This window comes from Telopea speciosissima, chromosome 4 (assembly GCF_018873765.1).
Source record: "Telopea speciosissima isolate NSW1024214 ecotype Mountain lineage chromosome 4, Tspe_v1, whole genome shotgun sequence".
NCBI lineage: Eukaryota > Viridiplantae > Streptophyta > Magnoliopsida > Proteales > Proteaceae > Telopea > Telopea speciosissima.
Genome location: NC_057919.1, coordinates 51,012,424 through 51,038,008, shown reverse-complemented (window position 1 = coordinate 51,038,008; position 25,585 = coordinate 51,012,424). Strand labels below are relative to the sequence as shown.

The 25,585-nt window shown below is 39.2% G+C and overlaps 1 protein-coding gene and 1 long non-coding RNA gene across 3 annotated transcripts in view; one reads left to right on the top strand and one right to left on the bottom strand.

The window, feature by feature from the left end:
* Positions 1 to 236: 236 nt before the first annotated feature.
* LOC122660115 lies at positions 237 to 24,855 on the bottom strand. The gene is made up of 3 exons (XR_006332624.1): positions 24,844 to 24,855; positions 17,157 to 17,162; positions 237 to 353 (listed from the first exon to the last, which is right to left on the bottom strand). It is a non-coding gene; the product is annotated as an uncharacterized LOC122660115 (long non-coding RNA).
* Positions 1,335 to 25,585, top strand: part of LOC122660114 (DNA-binding protein BIN4) — a 35,165-nt gene continuing 10,914 nt past the window's right edge. The window contains exons 1-4 of one of the 2 annotated variants that reach the window (XM_043855297.1): positions 1,335 to 1,503; positions 19,854 to 20,268; positions 20,801 to 20,847; positions 20,997 to 21,050. In XM_043855297.1, the coding sequence (XP_043711232.1) occupies positions 1,456 to 1,503; positions 19,854 to 20,268; positions 20,801 to 20,847; positions 20,997 to 21,050 (564 nt within the window). In that variant the 5' untranslated portion in view covers positions 1,335 to 1,455. Of the gene's footprint in view, positions 1,504 to 19,853; positions 20,269 to 20,785; positions 20,848 to 20,996; positions 21,051 to 25,585 lie in introns of both variants that reach the window. The other variant, XM_043855296.1, reaches the window with a different exon arrangement.

The following is a 25,585-nucleotide window of genomic DNA, read 5'->3' as shown; positions in this document are numbered from 1 at the left end:
TGTTTAGAGGGAGATTTATGTAAACCAAAGTCTATAGGTGCTGGGGGGACAACACAATAATGAAGAAAGGATATCAAAATGCATTAATGCAAACCATTCGAGAGTAGCTACTAGCTAATAGTAACATAAATTATCATCACATCCAAACTTTAAGAAACAACCGATGTGGTTTTCCAAACAAGAGAGAAGACTCAAGATCCAACATTACTACATTCATACTCCTCAATGCTATCAACACACAAGAATAGACCTTCATCATTTGCAGATTGTATTTGATAAAATTAAACTGTTTAAGACTTCAACACCCTTCTTCCATTCTTGACACCAAAAACTAAAGAACCAGAGAACCTACCCTTTCCAGACCAAAAACAACTTCAGTTATATGAACAATGATTTCAATAGAAGAAGAAAGATCGACAGGAGTGGGATAGACGTCTAACCTTCAGATACCGAGATTTTACCGGTGATCAACTGGCCATTGAACGCCAGAAGATGGATCGCCAGAAAACCTACCCTTTCCAGACCAAAAACACAGATCACCACTTTCGTTCTTCCAAATTTTTTTTTTCCTTTTCAATATCAAGATAAAAATTCATCAGTCGATCAACTCCTAAACATATCAAACTCTTCAACTTCAAATTTATAATGCATAAAATGAGAAAGTAAGAGAAAGAAACAGAGAACTAACGCTCGAAACCCTAGTTATATGAACAATGATTTCAATACAGGAAGAAAGATCGACAGGAGTGGGATAGACGTCTAACCTTCAGAATATACTGAGATTTTACCAGTGATCAACTGAATAAGGATCGCCGAAAAACCTACCCTTTCCAGACCAAAAACACAGATCGCGACCTTCGTTCCTCCAGAATTCTTTTTTTTTTTTTTCTTTTCAATATAATTCCCTTCGGTGTTTCCGATAAAAGGTATTTTTTTTTTATAAATTGTAACCGTTTAAGGTAACTGTAAAATGCCGGTTCCCCTGTCAGTTGTTTGAACGGTTACGATTCATAGGATAAATCTCAACGACTGAGATTCACCCGTCACGTTTAGTGGTGCGCTTAAGGTACTTTATCGGTCGCGCTGCGACTTTTTTCCCAAATAAAATAGTGAATATGTCTAAGCGTAGCCTACGATGTATGTTTAGAGAACTTTTGCTTTTTTTATTTTATTTTTTTGTTTTTGGAGAAGAAAGCTGCCCAGTTGCACGGCCCAAAGAGGAGAGATAGCGCAGGGATCGACTAGGAGGATTTTTCATTTGAGCTGCACGCGGCAGCGTTCTTGTATCCGGCTCCATATGTCAAGACTCTGATTCATGTATCGTTGAGAAAAGCATCTTGATTCTTGATAAGAGCTGACCGTCTCAGTTCTTGCCCCTTAAACCCCCCAAAATCGAAAAACGACGAGAAGGCGACAACGCAACCGCCATTTTTCGTTCCAAAGAGAGCACAGAGAATGGGCAGCTCCCGTGAATCGTCCCCAGATTGGGTTCGATCTTTCCAGGTCGTTGTCAATCATATCAATTTCACCGAAATTAGTTACGCGCTTTGTATTATATTCATTTCTTTTGTAATTCAGATGGCGGAAATTCGAACATTTTCATTTCTTCTTGATTTCGAATTCATGAAGCAGTTTTCCTGCTTGATTTATTATAGTTATAGCTTGAAACTTCCAACCTACAAATGAGGAACTGGGTTTTGTTTTCTAGAATTTATTTTGTTATCTTTATTTTCTTTCTGGATGCCTAAGGTTATAGTTCGTTGGCACATTGCAGCAAGGAAAAAGTGATTTATGTTCATCTGAGTGATTTCATTTCATGATATTTTACCACGCATTGCTTGGTTATGTGAACTGGGTCTTAGAATCGTATTGTTATTCTCCTGGTTAAGCTGGAGTGATTACACTTTCCTCCTTGACTGGGGAAGCTGGAGTTTGGCTTCAGTATACCATAAGTCAATTCCAGAAACAAGACCGACTAATTAGAGTATTCAATGGGAATTTTCCCAGAAAAGATTATTTCGAGTAGTGCATTCTTAATAAGCTCACTAGAGGACTCAGAAAAGAAATAATGTAGCTCACTTACGCAAGACCTGATAATTCTTCCATAGTATGACTGTCTTTCTGGAGCCAACAACGGTACCAGACCAACACCAGCATCCAACCTACCAACGAATGGAGAGTAAGAAATTTACTCTACCGCTTCTGCGTTACTGCTATTAGTTCTTCTGCCTGGTGGTCTGCGACAGTGGTCAGCGTAACTGCTATTAGGGCTTTTGACGGTTGTTTCCAGTGTTTCCAATGGAGGTTCTTCTGACAGTTGCTTCCATAGTATGCGGCGGAGCTCTGATTCGGAAATCTCTGCTCTGCTATAGAGACCTTCTTGGCTCTGTTCGGTTGTTTACTACAAGTTTCTCTGATCTGCCCCGTTCACCAACTACCAGAGACCGGAGAGTGAGGTGTTGGGGTTCTTCCCGTCTTGTGGTAGCTTGAGGTGGTGCTGCTGCCTGTGTCAGCATTGAAGGAGGTAGTTTTTGTTTGTTGCCGGTGGACTTGCTGGTTCCTGTTGAAGCTGCTGGAGACCTGCTCAGCGTCTTCCCCACTGACCTATTTCACCCTGCTAGGTTACCTCTACATTAGAATGATTGAAGTCCAAGCGCTAAGGACCGGTTGCAGCCTGCCCTTGTAGCTGTGTGACTTGCTCCACTCTTGTTTCTCTGGCGACCTCTCGTGACCTAGTGCAGTGTGAATCACAACTGGCGACCTCCTGGTCGGGTAGGTTCTCTGTTCCTAGTTTTCCCTTGCATTACTCTCGTACCCCACCCTTGTCCTCTTGATTACTATCTCTAGCTTTATTTTTAGATGTGGTTTGTTTGTTCCCTGTCTGTGTAGCTTTAGTTTGCTTTGTGTGGGGCTCAATATCCCTTTTTTCAACATTGTCTTCTTCTGGCTCCTAGCCTGCTTGGTCTGGATTTTATTTCTTCTCATGCTTGTAAGGCCCTCTGATGCAAAGAAGTCACATAATGGGCTTATTTTATTGGAAATAAGCCTTGGGTGGGGTTATGTATACATTGGGCCTTTGATTCTATGTGTTTTCTTTGTAATGAGTCACTGTAATGGGCCTAAAATGTGGGTACAAGGATGGCATACGGGATAGGCTTAGTAGTTGCTTCTTTTCATATATCTAGGTAGTTAAGTGTCTTTTCATATTCGTAGGCAGATTTATTATTTTCCTTGTTTGTAGTTCCAAAGTCTTGGAACAAGTCTCAAGTTTTCTTTGTGGTGGGCTTCAATGTATTGAGTTTACATATCCATGTATGGGTTTAGTTTCTAGGTGTGGGAATTCTAATTAATCTTGGAATTCCAACAGCCTTTTTGATGTAATCCAAGAGGCTATTAAGCCTCCTCCTAAGCTATATAATGGAATGGTGGGTTGTTGTTTCAGAACCTAGAATTTTGAAAAAAAAAAATCCTCTTGTGAGAAACCTTGTGAGAAACAAGAGCTGTGAGACTCAGCAACCCAGGTGGGACTCCTGCGGATTAGCCTAGGTGGGACTCCTACGGTTGGTGGACTGGTGGGATTCCAGCTTTACAACCTAGCTCTCTATTTTCATACCTACCTATTCTCTTCCAGATTCGATCTTGGCTTGTTTACCCTCTTGGGTTTGCATCAAATTGTTATTAGAGCAAGGCTGGAGGCGAGACCAACCTTGATTGAAATCCTTCATATTCAAGACTAGAGTTCGACTGCCTAATGGAAGAACAAACTTATTGGTTGTTGGTGAACGATGGTGTGACCACACCATTTCGCAATCCATTGTGGATATGTTGTCTCAAACAAATTAGATAGTAATCGAGCCTGCCAATCAAGTGATTGTTGAATTTGAAATTTGCTCATACTATGACAACACTCAATGCTGAATCTTTCCAAGTTCAAAGAAAATTATCGGAGCTGGTCATGATTGGCTTGAACAGCGAAAGGGTGAGATAGATTTGATTGAAAATATTTGTATCCTAAGACCCTTACATCTGTGCAAGACTCAAGTTTTGAGAGGATTAAATCACAGCAACCGTGCAACCACAGGAAGAACCGACTGGATCAACACAAGAAGAAGAAATAGTGATTGAAGCATCGTCAACGACACTTGAATAGATTGAAGATTCTACGAAGACAGCCTATGTTGAAGAAATTCAAGTGCACAAAACAGAAGAAATTCTAGAAGAGCAAACTGAAAAAGTAGATGAGAACGTGATTGATAAGTTCAACACTTCCATTGAAGCAAAGATTGCTGATGCAGATTCAAAGATTTCTACGGATGCTTTTTCCACTATTGAGATTAAGAATAGTGAAATAGTTTCTGAAGAATCTGTGGTTACACAATTTGTAATTGAGATTGATCCAGATGTTGAGCATATAGAGTTTTTTATTCCACCAAAGTTCTCCAAGGAGAAAGGACCACGTCTTGCAGACTTCATTCCCTATTTTTGTGAGCTGCCAAAATTTTATTATGGGCTGAAGCTGGACTTTCATCACATGAAGATTATTCCTTGTCTCTACAAAACTCGAGGTTGAGTTTTTTTCAAGCAGGGAAGTCACATAATGGGCTTATTTTATTGGAAATAAGCCTTGGGTGGGGTTATGTATACATTGGGTCTTTGATTCTATGTGTTTTCTTTGTAATGGGCCAGTTTAATGGGCCTAAAATGTGGGTACAAGGAAGGCATACGGGATTAGGCTTAGTAGTAGCTTATTTTCATATATCTAGGTATTTAAGGGTCTTTTAATATTCCTAGGCAGATTTATTATTTTCCTTGTTTGTAGTTCCAATGTCTTGGAACAAGTCTCTAGTTTTCTTGGGGATGGGGTTCAATGTATTGGGTTTATATAATCTATGTATGGGTTTTAGTTTCTAGATGTGGGAATTGTAATTAATCTTGGAGTTCCAACAGTCTTTTTAATGTAATCCAAGAGGCTATTAAGTCTCCTCCTGGGCTATATAATGGAATGGTTGGTTGCTGTTTCAGAACCCAGAATTTTGAAAACAAAAATCCTCTTGTGAGAACCCTAGTGAGAAACAAGAGCTGTGAGACTCAACAACCCAAATGGGACTCCAACTCTACAACCTAGCTATATATTTTCATACCTACCTATTCTCTTCCAGATTCGATCTTGTCTTGCTTTCCCTCTCGGGTTTGCATCACCCTCTGCCTTCCATTATAGGTCTCTCCCATCCCTGTTTTGATAATATTCCTGTTTGATATAGCTATGTCTGAGATGTGTGCTTTATGCTGATCTATTTTATGTTTATCTGGATGTTAATCCAATTGTTATGGTCACATGATTAATCTATTTTTTAATGTGAATATATCTTAGTTCACTGTATCCTTTACTATCTGAATCTTAGTTCCTTTTTATGATCACTTGACTTATCTATTTCTCTAATGTGAATATATCTTCTTTCATAAGTCGTGTTTTTTTTACTGTCTCAGGTTTATGTATCCAGTTCAATATCAATGTACCTGAGGTTGGCCCTTTTTATCTAGTTTTTTTTTTTTTTTTGTTTATTTATATATTTTTTTCTTTATATCTATATCTTGGTGCATTAGGTCAACAGCCGGCACCGTATTATACTCGGCCAATCCTCTTTTGCATGGATCCTTGCTTGAGTTTTTATTATTATCTAGGTTTTCCTATGTCTGCAGTTATACGACCTTATGCTAGGGCGTCCCCGGTAAGCGACGCACCGCATTGGAGCCCGTTTGGCGGTGACAAGTAGTCAAGGGCTCTCACGCCGTTGTCATGTGCGGGTTAAGAAGCTTTCCCAAAAGCGTAGGATTAGATTAGTTTCTTGGAACATTGGTTCCTTAACAGGCAAGGGTCTAGAATTGATTGATGTGATTGGAAAAGAAGGATTAATATTGCATGTATTTAAGAGACTAAATGAAAGGGTAAGAAAGCTAAGGATTTGGCTGAATTTAAACTATGGTATATAGGGGAGCAAAGTAATAGAAATGGAGTGGGCATAATAGTGGATAAAGCTCTAAAGAATGATGTAGTCGATGTTAAAAGAATTGGAGATAGGATTATATCCATCAAACTTGTGTTGGAGAAAGAGGTAGTCAATATTATCAGTGCTTACGCCCCCCCAAGAAGGATTGGACGAAAGTAGTAAGTTACAATTATGGGAACACTTGGATGGATTAGTACAAGATATTAGTCGATGAGAAAAGATTATTATAGGGAGTGATCTAAATGGACATGTAGGGAGAGATCGTAGAGGTTATGAAAGTGTGCATGGAGGTTATGGATTTGGTGAGAGGAATGAGGAGGGTATCTCAGTTTTTGATTTTGCGGTTGCTTATGATTTATCCATTGTGAACACCTCCTTTGGAAAGAGAGAGGAGCATTTAGTCACCTACAGAAGTGGACACCATAATAGCCAAATAGATTTCTTCCTAACTAGAAGATCTAACAAATTGTTTTTGTGAGGGCTATAAAGTTTTACTAAGGGAGAGCTTAACCACTTAACATAGATTAGTGGTAATGAATATGTGCCTCATCACGCAAGATCGTAAAATAGGGGAGTCTATCTGCCCTAAGGTAAGGTGGTGGAACTTGAAAGGAGACTCCTTGAAGTCATTTACTGACAAAGTGGTCAAGCAAAGAAAGTGGGACTTGAAGGGAGACACTAATTTGATGTGGAAGGAGATGTCTACATGTATTAAGAAGGTGGCTAAAGAGGTCCTAGGGAATCGAAAGGAAAATGTCATCTTCCTAGGGAGATTTGGTGGTGGGATGATGAGGTCCAAGTAGCTATTAAGACTAAGAAAGCTAGTTTCAAGACTTTGCAATGGACCAAAGATGTAGAAGATCTAAAAAGGTATAAATCTATCAGAAATGAAGCTAAAAAGACTGTGGGGAATGCAAGGGCAAAGAAATATGAAGATCTCTATAACAATCTCAACACCAAGGTAGGGGAAACAACTATCAAGGGAAAGAATGAGTAGAGAATGGTTATTTGTACAACCTACATAATGAAACCATTCCGAGGTATGATGGACCGGAAGAAGGCATTACCCTTCAAGACACTTGTTGGAGGTATAGACGTAAAATTAGGGTTTTCGAAGTAGAAAAAGCACTTAGAAAGATGAATAGGAATTTGTGACTTATCTTGGCTAACCAAGTTGTTTCATAAGATTGTGTGCACTGGGAGAATGCCATATGAATGGAGGAAAAGCATTGTGATCCCGATGTACAAAAATAAAGGCGATGTCCAAAGTTACAACAACTATAGAGGCATAAACTAATGCGTCATATTATAAAATTATGAGAGAGGGTTATTAAGATACATCTAACAAAAGAAACCACTATTTCAGAGAACCAATTTTGTTTTAGGCCTGGAAGATCAACAGAAGCTATCTCTACTTACTTAGGAGGCTCATGGAAAGATTTAGGGGGAGCAAGAAGGATCTCCATTTAGTCTTTATTGACCTAGAAAAAGCTTATGACAGAGTTCCTAGAGGTTTAATCTAGCGTGTGTTAGGGAAGAGAAGTGTTTCAAGTAAATATGCGTATATAATTAAAGATATGCATGATGGTGTGGTGACTAGTGTAAGAACGTGGAGGGTCAAGGTAGTGAATTCTCAATTGCAATTGGGTTACATCAAGGTTTAGCTTTAAGCCCTTATTTGTTTGCGCTTATCATAGATGAGTTAACCAGAGACATCCAAGATGAGGTTCCTTGGTGCATGCTTTTTTCTGATGACATTGTTTCTGTGGATGAGACAAAAGATGGAATTAACGCCAAACTGGAGTTATGGAGATCAACCTTGGAATCAAAAGGTTTTAAGATAAGTAGAACGGAGACAGAGTTTATGGTGTGTGACTTTAGTAACTCTAGGACGGATAATGAGAGGGTGAAAGTTGATGATAATTCCGCAAAGTGATCATTTTAGGTATCCAGGATCATCATCAGTGAGGAAGGTGATATAGAAGAGGATGTCTCACAGAGAATTAAAGTAGGATGAATTAAGTGAAGAGGGACATCCAGAGTGTTATGTGATCGACGGATTCCTTTAAAGCTTAAAGGAAAATTTTATAGGACAGCCATAAGACCGGCTATGATGTATGTCACAGAGTGTTGGATAGTGAAGAAGCGTCATATAGATAAACCAAGTGTAGTGGAGATGAGGATGTTAAGATGGATGAGTAGCAAAACCAGGAAGGATAAATAAGGAATGATCATATTAGAGTTGATTTAGGAGTAGCCCTGATTCAAGATAAGCTTCGTGAAAGTCGTCTGAGGTAGCATGACCATGTTCAACAGAGGCCTTTGGATGGTCCAATTTGGAGGAGTGATTTGATCCAGATTGAAGATACTAAAAGAGCTGGGGCAGGCCTAAAATGATCATAGGAGAAGTGTCGAAAGACATGCATAGACTAGGTCTTGTCTCAACTATAATGTTGAATTAAGTTGACTGGAGGCAAGGATCCGTGTAGCCGACCATAGGTAGTGTATATGATTGAGTGTAGTTGTAGTTGTGTGTTCCTTTCTTTTTTACTTTTATTATTAATGTTATGTCTTTGCAAGGATTCATGTAGCCGACCCCATTTAGTTGGGGTCAAGGTTCAAGATCTTGTCTCATCTCGCCATTTCGGGCAGGTCAAGATTTCCGAAATATCCGAAATTTACCGAAATTTCGCCGAAATATGATATTTTTTTGTTATATTTTGGCAGTCCATCTAGGTGGAATTTGGCCATATTAAGGTCTGATACTTTATCTACACCCTTATTTAAGCTAAATAAACACATTTAAACCTTCATATTGCAAAAAAGTGAACTCAAAGTGGTGTTTTGGGTTTGCACCCTTGATTGATAGTATACGGTCGGACCCTGATGTATAAATACTTAAAATGCACATTGTATAAGTACTAAAAGACATAATAACAAATTTAAACAAAGTAATGAAACAAAAATAAAGTCAAATGTAGCCTTTAGTTTAAACTTTATACTCATAAAGTCATAAGTGCATAAGTTCATTAGTCATAACTCATAACTCATAACTCATAACTCATAAACTCCATAAAAGTCATTAGTTCAATACTCATTAGTCAATACACAGTCACAACTCACAACTCACAAGACTCATAACTGTCATAAAACAAATCCTAGTGATGTAGCTCCAAGTAGGAAGAAGAAGAAGAAGAAGCCCTGAACTTAGGGCTTGATTAGGGAGCCATAAATTAGGATTATTTTTTTCCATACTTAATTTATTTTCCTGTTTTTAGATTGAACCGGTTTAGAATTGGTTGCACCCAATTGGTTTAATTGGTCTAATTTAAGTGAAGTGTTCCTATTGGTTAATAGGTCCTTATATCCTATTGGCTAGTATGGAATCTTCTTTTAAATGAGTTATTTTAAGTTAGATTCTTTTAACTTAAGTTAGTAGGGTTAAATAGGTCTTTTACTATTTTAAGTTATTAGTTTTAGTTTAATTTCCTTCCCTTCCACAATTTTGTGAAGGAGAAGTCATTAAGTTGTAGTAGGATTTGGCATAAAGCCATATTATAAATAAAGTAAATCGTGGAGGGCTCCCCCACATTGAATTTTGAATTAAAAAAGACTGTTACTGTTGGCTGATTGCTGCTGCTGCTGTTCTTGCTCCTTTGTGAGTGATATCCTTGTGGATCTCAAGGTGGATAGGGTGGGTGGATTCCTGCGACTCCTTGCATCGAGAAGATCGGGAGGTTCCTTCAATTATCAAGTTGCTGCCAGTGGATTCCTGCTATAAGTTTGAAGCTTAAATTCTGTTTTTCCATTCATCCTCCCTCCCAATCATTCCCCTTTTTAATTTTATTTGAATCCCATCAAAACCCTAAGTCTCCATTAATTCCCATCAACTTCCATAAACCCTAGTGTTCTAAACTCTGTCCAGCCATATCCTATCATCCAAATCCCCTCAAACTTCAGACACAACATTACTACATTAACCCTTCCACTCGACCTAGCCTGTTGCCCCATCTTCAATAGCTAAACCCTATGATGCAAATTCATCACCAAATAGGGCTTGTTTCATTGGGAATAAGTCTAGGGTTGGGTTACATACATGTTGGGCCTTTGATCCCATGGGTTTCTAATGTAATAGGCCACTTTTATGGGCTTAAAATATGGGTATATAGGTTGCATACGGGATTAGCCCAATACTTAGTTTATTTTTATGTTTTTTAATTGAATCGGTTCAAATTGGTTGCATCCAATTGGTTCAATTTAAGTGATGATGTGACTTGGTTAAGTAGTCATGTGATGTAAGTTGGGCTGGATTAGGACTCTATAAGTCCAGCCATGTTTTGAGTCTATTTCCTTTAGTATTCTAGTTTCCTAGTCAGTTTAAGTTACCTAATAGGTTAGGGATAGGGTTAGGCCATTCCTTTTTAGTGTCTAAGTCTATTTTTGAGTCTTCTATATAAGTTTGTAAGAGAGGCCAACATTACATACGAATTTGATTAATAAAAATTAGCTTTATGCTTGCTGCCATTGCTGCTGCTCTTTGTGAGTGTATATTCTTGTGGATCTCAAGGTGGTACAGGGTGGGTGGACTCCTGCGACTCCTTGCATTGTGAAGATCGGGAGGTTTCTTCAAGTTATCAAGCTGCTGCCATTGTCTCTGCAATCCAGTAAGTTTGAATCTGCAAATTTGATTTCAAACCTTTTTCTTCTAATCTGTCTAGCCATTTCCCTTCATTAGACCTAATCCACACCCCCCTCCATCCATCAAACCCTAACCTCTATTAAACCTGCAACTCCTACCTTAACTAGGACTCCCTCATAACTACAGATCTGACCATCAATTTCGAACCATACTTCCAGTACACAACCCCCACACTTCTCCCTACACTCGATCCTAAACCCAGCTCATAATTCCCACTCTATCCCCTCCATTTGTCCTCTCCATTAAACCCAAAACTTGCAACTCAGGTCTGTCCAAATTGCAGAATTTGAAAACCTTCCCAAATCCTATTATTTATATGCCATAAAAGCACCCTAGACCTGCACATTAAACCCCATAAACCCCATTGCCATTGTCCAACCCTAACCCTGGTTTTTGACCTAAATTAGTAAACCCTAACCCAATCGGCCAGCCCTTGTGTGTGACCCCATTACCCTGACTCCTAGTGGGACTACTCGTACCTAGGACTACATTACCCTAATTCCCCTTCATCTCCACTAAAACCCTAAATAGTCAAAAACCTGTTCAGGCCTAATTAGCCATCCAATTCAGCCCAAATTACTATCGAGTCTTCCCCTTACTGTTTAGAGCACTCGATCCCAAGCCCAGCCCCTAAACACCACTTTAAACCCTAAATTCCATTGTTTTCCTAAAACCCAAGACCCAAACCCTAACCCTAGAGTTTCAGAATTTTAATTTCTGTTTAAACCTATTCAAAACCTATTCCATTAGCTTCCTTTTGACCTGCACATCATTACTAAATAAAACCCTAGCTCAAATCCCTAATCCTAACCCTAATTTTGGCCTAGTTTACCTATTCTGCCCATTCGAACCAGCACCCCCATTGAGATCCTTTTGCTTGGCCTCTAATCGGATCCTTCTCCTATTTAGAGCTCCATTAAATTGGTATCAGAGCCATGGCTGAACATGGTAATCCAGTGCTGCCACACCCAGTCGATCCTTTGGCAGCAATGTTAGAGATGTTTCAGAAATTTGCTGCTGACCAGAAGACTTTGGTTGAAGATTTTAGAGCTGAACAGAGAGCTATTGCTGAAAGGCTGCAAGTAATTGAGCATAGAAAACTTGCACTTAATGGGGACAACAATGTACCCATAGAAGAAGACGGGTACCAACTCCATTCAGTGGTACAAAGGCTGCTTGACAGAGATGGGAGCCCCAGAGATGACTACAGGGGTTATAGAGATGGACACATAGGTTATAGGGACAGATTCAGAGCTGACCGAGATGACAGGGATGGTAGAGATTATTATAGAGATCGTCGAGACAGACCTAGAGATGCCCGTGAGCCTTCTCGGGAATACAGAGATCACCATCGAGGCTACAAAGACAGAGATAGAGAAGACTGGGACAGAGACAGAGGTTGGCAGCCCACTTTTGAGGAGTATATGAGGTCCTACTTCACTGGAGACCAGGGTATTAATCGACGCTATACAGACAACCAAAAGGTGAAGCTTGAGTTGAAAGAGTTCGATGGTCACCCTGACCCGCAGGTATTTTATGACTGGCTTGCTGCAATAGAAGATTATTTCACCTGTATGACCTGTCTGAAGAGAGGAAAATGAAGTTAGTCCGTGCAAAATTTGTCGGACCAGCACGTGAGTGGTGGAGAACTACTGAAAGAGAGATGGACTTTAATGGTACTGCACCCCGCACTTGGGAAGACATGAAATAGGACCTGAGTAAGCAATACTTACCAAGGCACTTCAGGTCTCAGCTGCAGGATCAATTCAACTCCCTCCGCCAAGGAACCATGACTGTGACTGAGTACATGAGGAAAATCGATGCTCTTTCTTCTCGCACTGGCATTAGGGAGGAGGGCATCCAAATGCTTTCCCGGTTCAGGTTGGGTCTGTCGAGTGAGATCAACAGGGCAAATGGGGTGGTTGATGTAGTTGATATTCGAGAGTGCTTTGAGAAGGCCTTGAAAGCAGAGGAACTAGTAGCTTCAAGTAAACAGCTGGGTTCTACTTCCAAGCCGGCCTACATCAACACTAGCACCTCAAAACAAGGTTCCTCTATAAGCAGCACCTCTCGCCCTGCTGTTCCCCCACGTGTGGATGATAAGGGTAAAGCTCCTATGGGACAAAATGAACCTTTCACTTGTTATTACTGTCAAGACAAGGGGCATATTGCTAGGGACTGCTCACACAAGAAGAAGTCTGTCAACGTGGCTGAAAAGGAAGGAGTTCAAGGTGAAGGTGAAGACCAGGGCGAAATTCATTTCCATGCACTTCCTCCTGATGATGAGGACGATGCGGCTGCTTATCTTAAAGACGAAGGTAATGATCCTAGAGGTGTTCATGTGATCCTTCAGGAGGCTGCTGCCCAGCCAGAATTCCAGCCTTCTTCATCCATCAAAGAGCTGCTGTCCGCATACAAGCTTGAACCATCCGTTGAAGATGAACTCAAGGAACTTGATCCTGATTTGGAAGACCATTCTGTGATCTCTAGCCATTCATCGGAGATGAATGCTTTCAAGATGGGGAGAGTTGATGCAGCTCCAAGTAGGAAGAAGAAGTAGAAGCCCTGAACTTAGGGCTTGATTAGGGAGCCATAGATTTGGATTATTATTTTCCATAGTTTATTTTCCTGTTTTTAGATTGAACCAGTTTAGAATTGGTGCACCCAATTGGTTCAATTGGTCTAATTTAAGTGAAGTGTTCCTATTGGTTAATAGGTCCTTATATCCTATTGGCTAGTATGGAATCTTCTTTTAAATTAGTTGTTTTAAGTTAGATTCTTTTAACTTAAGTTAGTAGGGTTAAATAGGTCTTTTACTATTTTAAGTTATTAGTTTTAGTTTAAAATCCTTCCCTTCCACGATTTTGTGAAGGAGAAGTTATTAAGTTGACTAGGATTTGGCATAAATCCATATTATAAATAAAATAAATCGTGGAGGCTCCTCCACATTGAATTTTGAATTAAAAAAGACTGTTACTGCTGGCCGATTGCTGCTGCTGCTGTTCCTGCTCTTTTGCGAGTGATATCCTTGTGAATCTCAAGGTGGATAGGGTGGGTGGATTCTTGCGACTCCTTGCATCGAGAAGATCGGGAGGTTCCTTCAATTATCAAGCTGCTGCCGGTGGATTCCTGCTATAAGTTTGAAGCTTAAATTCTGTTTTTCCATTCATCCTCCCTCCCAATCATTCCCCTTTTTAATTTTATTTGAATCCCATCAAAACCTTAAGTCTCCATTAATTCCCATCGACTTCCATAAACCCTAGTGTTCTAAACTCTGTCCTGCCATATCCTATCATCCAAATCCCCTCAAACTTCAGACACGGCATCACTACATTAACCCCTCCACTCGACTTAGCCTGCTGCCCCATTTTCAATAGCTAAACCCTAATTCCCCTTCATCTCCACTAAAACCCTAAACAGTCAAAAACCTGTTCAGACCTAATTAGCCATCCAATTCAGCCCAAATTACTATCGAGTCTTCCCCTTACTGTTTAGAGCACTCGATCCCAAGCCCAGCCCCTAAACACCACTTTAAACCCTAAATTCCATTGTTTTCCTAAAACCCAAGACCCAAACCCTAACCCTAGAGTTTCAGAATTTTAATTTCTGTTTAAACCTATTCAAAACCTATTCCATTAGCTTCCTTTTGACCTGCACATCATTACTAAATAAAACCCTAGCTCAAATCCCTAATCCTAACCCTAATTCTGACCTAGTTTACCTATTCTGCCCATTCGAACCAGCACCACCATTGAGATCCAGTTGCTTGGCCTCTAATAGGATCCTTCTCCTATTTAGAGCTACATTACCTAGTAATAATTGCTATGCCTTCCTGGATCGACCCTACTCATAATCCCTGGAGTTGACGTCCATTGCTCTCTGTCTGAAGGACATACGTGGACTACGTCATCCACAATTGCCATGTAAATCCCGAAATATCACGAAATTTCGCCAAAATTTGTACTTTTTTCATTTCGTATGGCCATTTTGTCTCGGTAGTGTCGAGATTTCCGAAATATGCTGATATATCGGCGATATTTCACGAAATCTTGAACCATGGTTGGGGTAAGGCTGAGTAGTTGTTGTAGTATGGCTGTCTTTCTCCAACTGATCACTTAGATTTTAAGATCAATTTGCCTTTTATGTCCTATTTCATATGCACAGACTATCTATTTTTATGTGGGACCGACCCCATGTAAGGAAAGTTCAAAAAATAGAATAGCATGTATGGAATGTTATAAAAAATATCTATCTGAACTGACCTGACCTTATATATGCGGGGGTAAGGCTGCGTACATTACGACCCTCCCCAGTCCCCACAGTGGTGAGAGCCTCATGCACTGGGTACGCCCTTTCTTATTTATCTTTTGTAAAGAGATGTAAAATCACACATTGAACTTGTGCTTGGAAAGGAGAGGTTAAGTTTTGTGAAGATTCTTGTAAAGAATTAGTATGTGGTGGGGAAGAAAATTAAGAATGTTGAGGTTGGGGATAAATTATGATTGTCCAAGATTATACTTGGTCTTTCAGAGCCGAACTATTCTGCTACTGTCATTGTTCGTATGATCTGAACACATATTGGAGCCTTGCATACACAAAGGGTCACCTATTCCTAAGGAATAAGCAGTTGATTTGAGAGCTAGAGTGCTAGACCCTAAGTTTAAAACTAAGCTGGAAGTGAATTCACCAGAACTTAATTGTGCTTTTGGACTTCACTGCCTATGTAACTGTACCACTTCTATTTTGTATCCAGGGATTACTTTATTTTACCAATATCTTTCTGATGATTAACAAATTTATGCAAGAGGAAACAGAAAGGAGTATAAGGAAAGATACAAGAAACCATCCCAAAGGGGTAAACTTTCCCTCTGCTTCCATGGGAATGAAATAATTCAGTTGAGAAGCCAAGCAGAGTGATGTGTTTGAGCAAGTGTGCAAACCTCCAGGGGTAGTTGCCTTTCTTCCTGATCCATCCAATGACATTTCGCAGTATTGCCTTCTACCATAACTGATGTAGGATAAAACCTAGAGACTAAGTTTTCCTACAAAGGCAACAATTCTAGCCTAAGGTAGGTTCCAAATACACCTAGAGGTTGTCTAGTTAGGGCTGGCAGCAACATACATAGAATACATACATGAGATATACAGCAAAAGAAACAAGCATTGAACAATATAAATCCTAGGCTAAATACATTAGACTCAGCAATATTCAATTGAGTACCATAGGGGTCAAAATCAGGCAGCACTTAGTCAAATACTACATGCAAGAACTTTAAAGAATCCTAAAATTGCTAGGTTAAGCAATAGTAACAGTAGCATCCAACATTCATGTTAAACAGTAACACATTCAATATAAAGTAACTACACATACAATAGGTGAAAGGATTAAAGGACAGAGGTAGGAGTAAGTAAACACCAACCAGATTTAGGGGAAGATGCAAATATTGAGCAGTTCTCATATACACAGCAGAGAAACAAGGAGGAAAAACAATACACGTGGGGGGTGGGGAAAGAGAGAAGAGGAAGAAAAAATATAGAAGAAGAAGAGAAGTTGAGAAGAAGATGAGAGAGAGAGAGAGAGGTTCCAGTGTTACATATTCATTAAATCTGTATTAATTTTTTACATCCTTGCCAAATAGGCATTAAAAGAGGGTAAGCAAGGGGAACCGTGGGGCTGGGGGTGGTTACAAGAAGTAGTTATTACTACAAGAGAGAAAATAACAAAAGAAAAAAAGAAAGGAAAAAGCCAGCTCGTGGAGGGGGGGGGGGGGACTCATGCTGCAAGAGGGGAGCAGTTCCAGTGTTCCATATTCATTAATTCTGCATTAATATTTTACACCCTTGGCAAGTAGGCATTAAAAGAGGGAAAACAAGGGGATCCGTGGGGCTGGGGGTGGTTACAAGAAGTAATTATTACTACAAGAGATAAAATAACAAAGAAAAAAAGGAAAAAGCCAACTCGTGGAGGGGAAGGGGGAGAATAGAGCAGTTACAACATAAAAACAGGAGAAACAGAAGTCGTAATAACGAGAAACTGAAATAAAATAAATAGAAATCAGAACCACTACTGCGAGTGGGGTCCACAGGGTTGTCCTCTAGCAATACGGTTACCGCGGAACTTGTCCTCTATCCACATAGAAGCAGTGGGCGGCTGGGCTCTGCGACGTCTCCTCTGGTAAAACCCTGAACCCGCAGTCACATGGTATGAGGTCCTCATCAATAACACTATCAAAACCAGTCTTGAGAGATAAGTTCAATCCCACTCTTAATGATAACAATTCTGCCGTAGTAGAATCACCCCCCCTAATCAGGCCCGAATAAGCTTTCAGGACTGTCCCCTGCTGCATCCCTAATCACCACTCCAATCCCATATGGACCCAGATTATCTGATGAGCATCCATATAAATATAACTTAACAAAGCCCGCTGGTGTATGGTCTAATGCACCACAGCATTCTGAGTGTAGTCTGGATCCAATGATTTGAGACAAATAATGAAACAAATATGTAAGAGGGAAATCCTTATATATTTGTAATGGTGGTCTTAATTTTGTTTTGGGTTTTTTTTTTTTGGGGGGGGGGGGGGCAGCGGAAGATGGGGAAGCTGTTACACATAATTTTACATTAATATAGGGAAATGATCTTGAGTATGCTGGATCATAGCATGGAGCCATGGACAAGTTGATTGGATGATCGTAATCCCCCAAATCTATCAATTTCTATTCCTTGTGACTGTTGGCAATATATTTTAACTAATTGATGATGCAGTGAGTTGGTTGCTAATTATCAAATTGGTTAATATCTGACTGGGAAGTTCTTATTTGTTGCTCCTGTACAAATGGATCTATCGAATGGTGTCTTGGACATCTTTATGTGTAGTATCTGTATTGGTATGCTGCCGCAAACCATCTTTAGTCTAAATGATCAGCACCCTAGATCCCCTATGATAGACCTTGTAATGTAATTGAAATAACATCAACACCTTAGACAACCAGACGGAAAGAGAAAGATGGAGAGGAGGAGAAGAAGAAGACGATGAGAATCAAAGGGGAGAGAATGGTGGGTGATAGAGAGATACTTCTCCCTGTCACAGGCAGCAATATATATATATATATAACTGTTAGTAACAACCTACTAAGAGTCAAAGTCTTTACAAATACAAATCAAAGTAGAAATAAAGTCTACCTAACCTACCAAATCTAATTACACTAGGAAAGATAAAAAGCAATAACTAAAATACTAAACTACTAAGCATAGTTATCAAGGCGTCGCCTTGGTGTCCAGGCTCCTTGGTCGCCTGGGGCGCCTAGGCAGATGGCTTGGTCCGCCTTTTTGGTGTCACCTTGATTTTGGACCCTATCCAATGCCCATGTCGCCTTACCGCCTTGATAACTATGGTCCATGGACACCCATGGACTTCCAACTGAGGCATACACTCTAACAGTAATACTTTATTTGAAGACGCAAAAAATTACCAATAAACAAGATCTTTAATCAAAGAAAAAGTTCAGCTTAGGGAGATTATAATTCAATCAAGTTCAATTAGTAACAAGGGGAATACTTTTTGAAAATTAGAAATCAGTCTAATGGTGGGCATAGTTTGAGAACTCGCGAGATCTCGCCGAGTTTCTCGGTTTTTGAGAAAACCAAGACCATACTGCTTGCGAGTCTCAAAAGTGCAATATCTCGCTGAGATCTCGGATCTTGGTTCGGGTCTTGGTTTTGACCCATTTTTTAACCCACCTACCACTTAAATACCTCACCTAACTCGATTACTCGACATATCTCGTCGAGATCTCGGATCTCGGGTCCAGATCTCGGGTTGACCCATGGAAATGACCCATCTACTAAGTATTTACCTAACTCGACGAAAAAAAAAATGCACCAACTCGATGAGATCTCGACTTGACTCGGTTTTTCCAAGAGCCGAGTTGGTACCGAGACCCGAGTTTTAGTACCTTGATGGTGAGAGCAGCAAATAACGGGTAATCCTAGCAGATCTAGGATTGAGGGTATTTTGGTAATATCACCAACCAAATTAGAAACAAACCATAGGAATGTAGTAATTGATCAATACTGAAACAATCTCAGGAAAAACAGACAAGTAAACACAGTGAATTGATTCAGTATGATATTGTGCAGAAAAATGTGCATAACAGCAACTAAGGGGATAGGGGTGGAATGGGAAATTTCAAATACCCATGATCAGTTGGTCAAAATTTTGCCAAACTGGTTTCTAATTAGGGTTGATGAACATTATGTCAAAATATGGGATGATTCTAACGATCAGATTGCTCTAATCAGAATTCGTGCAAAAAAAGTCTTGCATATGAACTTTGGTTAGAACAGAACATGTAGAAAATTTTAGAACTTAAAACTTATGTGTCAATGCCAGAAATTTCAGGAACAAAATAGAACAGTACTTGTTTAATGGAAGGAAAGAAGAAAGATGAAAGAATAGTATAGAGATAGAGAAACACCTAGGCTTCACACCGTAAGGTGGTTTGGATCGATCAAATACTAACCAGCCTTGATCGAACACAAGGGATTTTTCACCAATGGAGAAGGAGAATAGCCTTTTCATTAATAAAAATTTGTGTACAATGCTGAACCCCCTTACATACTTATTAGTAAACTCAAGACAGACTCAAACACTAAAAAGGAAAGGCCTAACCCAATCCTTAACTAATAAGGTAACCTAATTTGACTAAGAAACGAAGATAATAAAGAAAACTTACTCAAGACAGGACTGGACTTATAGAATCCTAATCCAGCCTTACTAAAACACTTAAATAAAAATTAAAATAAAGAAATAAAGTCAACTAACTAATCCCATATGCCTAGCCTCTACCCATATTATAGGCCCATTACAAGGAAAACCCATTGAACTAAAGGTCCAACACATATATAACTCAACCCAAGGCTTATTTCTAATAAAATAAGCCCATATCTGTGATTTATCTGCATCACCTTGACAAGTATTTTGACTGTCAGCTTCGTATCATATCTTGGCATATCTCAAAATATCCAAAGCCTTCTCTTCCCTCTGTGATGATACATTTTAGGGTTGTAAGGTGCCTACTGTAACAAATCTACTTCTCTGTTATCTTTGTCCTGATGCTAATCACAAGGATGTACATTTTTGCAGGCACCTCAGACATTTACAACATTATCTTCAGACTCTGAGTCTCCTCCTGATGATGATAGCCCAGTGAGGGATGATGTTAGCTGTCACAAAGAGAAACCTGAGCATAAAACATTTCAGGAGAAAGATCATAATCAAGATATGATTCTTATTGACAGTGGAGGAGAGTCTCCTGTTAGTAAAGCTCCAAAAACAAAGTCTACAAAATCCCGAGCAAAAACGAAGAAAGAACAAGCTGTGCATGATACAACTGAATTTCCAGAAAAAGACCAGAAACAGGATATGATTCTTATTGACATTGGAGGAGAGTCTTCTGTTAGTAAAGCTTCAAAAACAAAGTCTCCAAAAGCCCGTGCAGAAGTAGAAAATCATGAACCTCCAAAGAAAAAGAAAATTGGCAGTAAGAACCAAAGAGAAGGTATATTACACGGTGGAATAATGATGTTGAATAGAAAAACTTAAGCAGTGTTGTGAAATGGTCAACCTGCTGACCAGGAAGACTGGTGTATAGGCAGTAACTGCTTAGGTGAATGGGTGGTTAGACAGTCTTCAACTCATTCAGTGATGAAACTAAGCTACAACCCTAAGTGGGTTTTGTTTTTTTTTTTATAAAATATAATTAACCATAACCACCTTGTCCATTGAGCTATATCATACATGTACTAATAAGAACGAAGCGCAGGGGAAGTTGAACCCACCCAGTGCACTGGATGGTCATGTGGGCTGCCTAGGCAAAATTGTAAAGCCTACTATCCAGGCCTTCACCCAGGGACGCCTTGACATTTGAACAACATTGCAAACAAGATATATGGTTATGAAAAATGGGGAAAAATGAAAGGAAAGGAAGTGGGTCATCTACCCTAAGTTTTCTCAATATTATTTCTCAGCTATTTATTTCTTTTGGAGGTCTATCTTGATGCTTAATAGTGGTGCAGGAAATGGGGATGAAGGGGAAGTTGCGGACAAGGAAATAGTGGAGAAGCATATTGAAACTCATGTAAGATGCAGCAACAATAGTTGGTTATTACACATGCCGGCACACTTACATTTATGTTCACTGAATTCCTTGGCGAATCAGCTAATCATGATCATTAATATTTTGCTGAAGATTTTTATCCTTCACTAGCTTCCTTGTATAACTTGCAGGTCTCCACTTCAAGGTTGCCTTTGGTTTTGTCGGAGAAAGTCCATCGTTCAAAGGTATGGTCTCATGCCAATATAACTAGATTCCCTTCTCATAATGGGTCTGGTTGAAAGTTCTTGACTGGAATATGGATGTGTGAACAAATGTTGTAAATTCATGCAGGGAAAATTGATATTTTAATTAGTGGTGGGGCCCAGTAGAGATTAATTTAGGATTTATCTCATGGTAGTTGTTATCCGGATCTTGTGGGGCCCATTCCTTAGCTGTTAGAGTTTTGTCTTGCAGAGACTCCTATTAGATTTAGTTTCAGTTTTGAAGGTTTTAATAGTTTAGCAAGATAAGTCCTTAAAGTAGTTTCTAAGTTAGTTTACTTATTTTAGGAAACTATATATTAGGAGTATTCAAATTTTTTTTTTAATTTTTAGATCTGTGAATACAAACAGCCCTCCCCTTGCGTGTTAAAGGAATAGAATTTGGATTTAAATTTTGTAGCCAAGAAGGTTTCCTCTTCTCTCTCTTTTTCCCTCTCTTCTCCCCTATCTCGATCTTCTCTTTCTTTTTCACTGTTCTCGGTAATTGTTCATGGTACTTTTCACTCTCTCCCTCCTCTACAGATAGCACCGCTATTGATCTGCCTTCTTCCTTAGGCAGCTGCCCCTTCTTTTCTCCATCAAAGGCTGCTGAGCATACAAATTAGCAAGCTTGTCAGCCCCTGGTTTGTCAGAAAAATAACCTAGACCTGGGCTTGTGTTGCAGCCAGTCAATTTGTAGATTCCTAATCTAGGATTCTGCATCAATTTCGGTATCAGAGCCTACCATCCTGTTGTCATGGATCCCAAAATTCTTAATCTTTTAATTGTGCTCCATAGAGGGGCTCAAACTCTTCAAATTGAGGTTCAAGGTATGCAGAGGTAATTTCAGCGTTTTCGGATGAATCTAGAAAAAAACTTCAAAGCCAAAAGAAACAGTCCCTACTGAAGAGCTTCTTGTCCATAATGAAATTCTTAAGCCTATGAGAAGGAACAACAATTGAAGGCAAAAGAAAAAGAAAAGTTTGATGTTTATTACAAGTAGTGGCGCATGTGAACGTGAAAGAGTAACAAATGGAAGTTTGCATCGATATGGAGCATAAACTGGTTGAACCCGTCGAATTCTTGCTGCCAAGTTGTGTTTCAATAGCGAACTTCTTGTTGCTGATTTTGTATCGTTGGATCATGGACTCTTCATAGACTTAACTAGATTGAAGAGGATTATTGCTGCTGATCATGCATTGAAGACAAGGTTCAAAAACTCTTTTCGTTTCTCCGTTTTGGTCAGACCAAGATCAGTGAAGCCAAAATTTCGCCGAAAACAGTGTATTTTTTCCATGAGTTTCACTTGGCCATTTTGGGAGGCAAATGGCCGACTTGAGCGAAATACTGAAACGAAATGACCAAATGATCCAAATTTCGACAAAACAGTGCATTTTTTAGACCGAAATGAGCGAAATGATATCAGTTTCCTAATTTGCCCCACATTTTCTCTCTAGCTTCGAAATTTTGAACTATGGTTGAAGATCCTCCTCTACTTCAAAACTCGTGGGCAAGTTTTTTGAAACAAAGGGGGAATAATGTAGGACCAGTCCAATTTTATCCTATTTTAATATCTATTGGGTATGGAGTTTTATTTCTTGGGCTTTTATTTGTAATGGGCTGAATTATAAACAAGGCCCAAAAGTGGGGGTCTAAAGAGATGTACGAGAATAAACATTTTAATTAATGGTGGGGTTAGTACTTAGTAGATATTAGTTTAGGATTTATATAATAGTCATTTTTATAGGGATAAGTGAGGCCCATTCCTTAGTTGTTAAAGTTTGATCTAGAGTAGAGTTCTATTAGATTTAGTTTGTGTTTTGTTGTTTTAGTAGTTTAGCAAGATAGAGTCCTAAAAGTAATTTTAAGTTAGTTTACTACTTTTAGAAAACTAGATATTAGGAGGATTCTATTTTTTATTATTTTTGGATCTCTAAATACGTGTAATCGCCCCTGCCTTACATATGAATGGAATATTGAATTTGGATTTGAATTGTGTAGGCAAGAAGGGCCTTCCTTTTTTTCTTTCTTCTCTCCTGTCCCTCTCTTCTCTTTCTCTTTCACTGTTCCTGGTACTGTTCACTCTCCCTCTTCTTCGTAGACCACGTCAGGAAAATTGCCTAGGCCTGAGCCTGAGTTGCAGCCAATCGATGTGTTGATTCCTAATCTAGGATGAGGGTTGGCTGGTTGCATCAAAGCATTTGAGTGCAATGGTTTTGCCTCTGCTTACTAATACAAGATTCTTTTGATGCATTAGCTGTGGTGGGCAGGACATACCAACCCAGCTCACCTAATCTCAACTCAACTAAGACTCATCTGAACTATTTGATCTCATCCTCATGTCCAAACAATTTGGCAGGGGTTTTATGCTGGCTGTCAACCTGCAACTTGATGTAAGTAATGATAGAGAAGTTATACATTATTAAAATGAAGGAAATATACTTCTCACACTTCAACTTCATCCTGCCTTCTACTTTTCTTGGCCATTCATTTTGATCTCATAAATCATAATAAGGTAATGGAAAGATCAGCATTGGTGAGAATTCTGAAACAAAATTATTTTTTGCTACTGGAAGTTCCTATATTATGCTGTCAGGAGGTCAAGCGTCTGATGAATTCTAGAAATTTTAAATGTGAAGCGAAGTATAAAATATTAGTGTAATTTTGAGGCATTGTGGTTATTCTCCATGTAATATTCAACATTGAAACTTTAATAATTGATAGCAAAATACAGTGTATTCCTAGAATTCCTTCAAAGTGACCTTAAGAGATTTTTCAGAGAGAGTCCCAAGAACACTGCAAGACCTTTCTGCTACCAACTCAACTAGAACCCTTCTACAACCCAAACATAGTTCGATTTCAGTTTGCGCTGAAATACACACACTTAATTTAGTGAATGAAATAAAATCCATTAGGCATTTGAGGTGGATTATATCAATGTCTTTGTATTTGGACGTCTCAAAAAGAGAAAAAGAAAGAGAAAATCAAGTTCTTCGTATTTGGTCTGTGGATAATTATGCCAATGATTTGAAATTATACTGATCTCTTGATAGGAAAGGGATCACTGGATGAATGAGAAATTTATCAATTCAGGGATCTGTTATCCCATTTCATTGAGTTATTTTTATTTTGGAATAACCCACTCTTCCATAAGTTCCTCTCTCTCTTCCTTTCTTTTTTGTGAACTCTTGGAGGGCATGCCATAAGAGATTCTGGGAGCTACCCTAGATGACCACGGTGTGAACCCATACGTGGATCAAGTCCATGTGGTAAATAACAAAGCACATTCTGATGATGTTATTGAGCTGGGGATAGGAAACGTGTCTCAAGAGATTTCTACCAACGAGGATGCAAGCAAGCGTGGCATTGTGGCTGTCAATGGTCAGACTTCGACTAAAGGAAGGAAAAAAAAGGGTAAGAAAGGGAAAAAGTATCAAGTAACCGTTGAGGAGGGATCAAGTTGCAATTTGTTGGCTTCTAGAGGAGCCGTGGTAGTAGGCAACACTACCTCTTCATCCCTTGTGGTCCCTACGGATGGTTGTATCTCTAATTCGTGTTCTATGGGGAATGATTTGGTGGATAAAGATGGGTTCATTGAAGAGGGAGGCACCATCTATGTTGATCTAAATGGCCAACACGTTATGTTGGATGAAGTTGAATCGATGGATGAGATGGCCGGGTTGGGAGGTCCGTTGTAGGCTTCACTGACTCAGCTGGATCCTGAATCCGAGTCGACGCAGGATGTTTCAATTGATAATCCGAATGGGGACATGGTGACCACTCCTCCTAATGTAGATGATAGTGTTTTTTGAGGTCAATGGTAGGGGAGTATTTGGTTCTAATGGTACCTTTTCGGATCGGGAGAGTCTTTCCTTAGCTTTTAAGAATCAAAGTGGGAGTTGGGTGATTCCTCTCATTCCTCCTTATAATCCTAATGGGAAGAAAGTCAACTTTATATACGGGTGATCGGTTGTTTGGGTCTGATATGTCCTTTGTTCCTCTTTGTGTGGTCTCCCTTCAGCTTGATTGGGCTGTAGGTTAGTCTGTTGTTTTGTTGTGGAGCTTTCTCCTTGTATCCTTTCGAGTTCCTTCCCCTTTTAATTTTTTTTGGGGAAAAGATTCTCTTTGTTTCATTAATGTATTTTTCATTCAACCAAAAAAAAAAAATTATATCTATTTGTGGCTCTTAGAACTTGAATTTTTTTAATCCTATGTGTCTAAAAATACTACTATTAATTGAAAATGCTAAAACAGAAATTATATATGGAAGAATCAGAAGATTTGTAGAGATATGCAAAATCTATGGAAGTGCTGATCTTTTGCATGCGTCTTTAAGGTAACTAAATATATGCTAATGTTCTATTACTAATTTTGACAAATACTTGTATAAGTTAGAAATATTATGTGAGGTTTATTAGCTAGTTTTCCTACTTACGACAAAACAATTATGGCATGGATGCAAGTCCAAAAGTCCAAGTACAACACGAAGCTAATCTTTCCTTTTTCTTCTTAATAAATTA